The following is a 2,934-nucleotide window of genomic DNA, read 5'->3' as shown; positions in this document are numbered from 1 at the left end:
TTCTTGGTTTTCTTCTGTTTTGCATAATGTATCTTCGGTATTCTAAGTTTCTGGGCTAATATCGGCTTATCAGTGAGTGCATATCTAATGACTTCTTTTGTGATTGGAAGACAACCTTCTATGGAAGACAGTCCCTCCAAGTGACCATGGAGAGAAGAAGTCTGAAGATAAAGAGTGAACTTAAGCTCTCCCCTGCATTCAAAGTGCCATTTAGGTAGTACCCTATCAAAAGCCAGAATGTGAAGTGTAGACTTACCAATATAATTCATGGAGTGCAAAATCTACCAAAAACAGCAAACTGGAAAAATGCAGAGTGGACTTAAGAGTGCTGAAATGGACTCCAGGCAATACCAAGCCTGGCAGACAGAGGAAAGTAAACATGAGAGGTAGAAAGAGCTGAGTGGTTTTAGGAAAAGGTGGCTCAGGCAGATTTAATTCACAATGATCTTTCTCTTGGGAAAAATTAAGGTAAGTTCTTTCTGTGTGGCTTACTTAATTAGATGTATTTGCATCACTGTGGGTGAGTATCTCCTTATTTAAATGAGGTAAAGATACTTGGATTTTTATGTGTCAGGTTAAATAAGGGGGAAATGAATAGATATACACCATGTTCATAAGCCAAATGGAACTTTTGTCAACCAGCTAAATATTTGTGTATAGATTAAGTATAATATATACATTTAAAAACATAAACCTAGAATGTGTCACTCATAGGTAATATCATTGCTACTTGATTTCAGAAGTGTACCTGCCAACTTCACTCCACTTAGCCTGGGTGTGACCTACACCATTGTGAAATTTGTTGGTATGTGATTTCAGCTACATTCAATATACCAAATTGTTCATTTTTAATATGTAAATTTGCATCTTTATTTACATGTAAAAGTAAATAATAATTTAAAATGATACCAAAATGACTATGAGATTGCTCTGAAATAATTAGGACCTACTTAAATACGGAGAGAAATTAGGCAAAATAAAAGCCATCCAGTTCAACAAAATATGGATCCATCATATTGTGTTATCTGGAGCCTTACATTTGCAGCTGAAGTATCTTCATCATCACATACAAGTTGGACTGATAGACTATAGAAAACATCTACATGTTCAAATTAATTCCATATGTCTTGTCAGCAGGGAGATTTCAGGTTTGTTTTCTCCTGATCTGTAACCAAAGTGTGTGGTATCTTCAGTAATAGGGTCTTATCATTTAGTTGTAGGGACACTATGATGAATGACATTAGACTGTATTGTTCCTGATGCTTCTAGAGCTTCCCTGACCAAAAATCAACACCAAAATCTGTGTTTGACACTATTTTCATTTAATTTTTTTTAACTAATGCAGGGTACTTCTGTTCAAACTCTGAAATTATTCTAACAACATGACCCTGTTGTATTTTTCCTGGGAATATAACCAAAGGAATTGCTATCTTATTACATAGATACTAGCACATTTGTGCTAGGAATGAAGGTAATGTGGATGGTCATCCGCTGATGAATGGACCATAATAATGCATACATATGCATAGTAAAACACTACTTATCAGTAAAGAAAATGTGGCATTGAAATATTTTCAGGCAAGTGGATATAACATAAAGAAATTATATTGAGTGAGGTGACTCATTTCCAATGATATAATTCTAAATGGTCCTTTTCATCTGTGGATCCTAGCTTCTGATCATTTGTAGGTTTAATCCAAAGTACACATTGAAACTAGAAATGGCCCATTGCTTGATAGGATGCATTGGGGAGGAGGGATGGCATAATATAGGTGAGATAAAAGTAGAGAGGGAGAATGTAGGAAACAAAAGCATTTGGGCAAGGAGTGAAATAATAGAGCAGTCAAAGAAGGGCCGTGGGGAGCCTTAGAGAATAACAGATGATCTATAAAACTTCACTAGCTTTTTAAACTAACTTAAAATAAAAGACATGGATAGAAATCTGTTTAAATTTAATTGATAGCAGTACATTAAACTAAAAATATTGTGTGTGTGTGTGTTTGTGTGTGTGTGTGTTTGTGTGTGTGTGTGCACATGCTTGTGTAATTGTATACATGTTAGTGCTACATACAGATTCACACACCCACTGGAGATCCATGGAATATATTCCCTCAGGATAAGAGAAGGCTTCTATAGAAACATAGACAAGAGAATGCAATCACATAAGGGTATGAAGTCATTTTCTGTCACTAAATTTTTCCTAGTTATATTCTTAAAGATAGTGGGAGTCACATACTCATATAGTTTAATTACTTTGTCAGAAATATTTCTTTTTATAAATTATTTTATTAGGTATTTTCTTCATTTACATTTCAAATGCTATCCCGATTGTCCCCTATACCCTCTCCCCACCCTGCTCCCCTGCCCACTTACTCCCAATTCTTGGCCCTGGCATTCCTGTGTATGGGGCATATAAAGTTTGCAAGACCAAGGGGCCTCTCTTCCCAGCAGTGGCTGACTAGGCCATCTTCTGCTATATATGCAGCTAGAGACACAAGCTCTGGGGGTACTGATTAGTTCATATTTTTGTTCCACCTATAGGGTTGCAGACCCCTTCAGATCCTTGGGTAATTTCTCTAGGTCCTCCATTGAGGTCTCTGTGTTCTATCCTATAGATGACTGTGGGCATCCACTTCTATATTTGCCAGGCACTGGTATAGCCTCACAAGAGATAGCTATATCAGTGTCCTTTCAGCAAGTTCTTGCTGGCATATGCAATAGTGTCTGTGTTTGGTGGATGAGTATGGGATGGACCCCTGGGTGGGGCAGTCTCTGGATTGTCCATCCTTTCATCTTAGCTTCAAACTTTGTCTCTGCAACTTGTTTCATGGGTATTTTATTCCCTATTTTAGGGAGGAATGAAGTATCGATGTTTTGGTCTTCCTTCTTCTTGATTTTCTTGTGTTTTGGAGATTGTATCTTTGGTATTCTAGG

The 2,934-nt window shown here is 36.9% G+C and overlaps 1 protein-coding gene across 1 annotated transcript in view; it reads left to right on the top strand.

Annotated features, from left to right (window-relative positions):
* The window catches only part of LOC110322431 (solute carrier organic anion transporter family member 6A1-like), a 69,776-nt gene that overhangs the window by 56,119 nt on the left and 10,723 nt on the right, over positions 1–2,934 (top strand). Inside the window, exon 11 of the mRNA XM_021199102.1 lies at positions 741–805. Within this exon, the coding sequence (XP_021054761.1) occupies positions 741–805 (65 nt within the window). The remainder of the gene's footprint in view (positions 1–740; positions 806–2,934) is intronic.

The sequence above is a fragment of the Mus pahari genome, chromosome 5, assembly GCF_900095145.1.
Source record: "Mus pahari chromosome 5, PAHARI_EIJ_v1.1, whole genome shotgun sequence".
In the NCBI taxonomy this organism is placed as follows: Eukaryota; Metazoa; Chordata; class Mammalia; order Rodentia; family Muridae; genus Mus; species Mus pahari.
The sequence above is the reverse complement of the archived record's forward strand: the minus strand, read 5'-3'. Positions and strand labels throughout refer to the sequence as shown.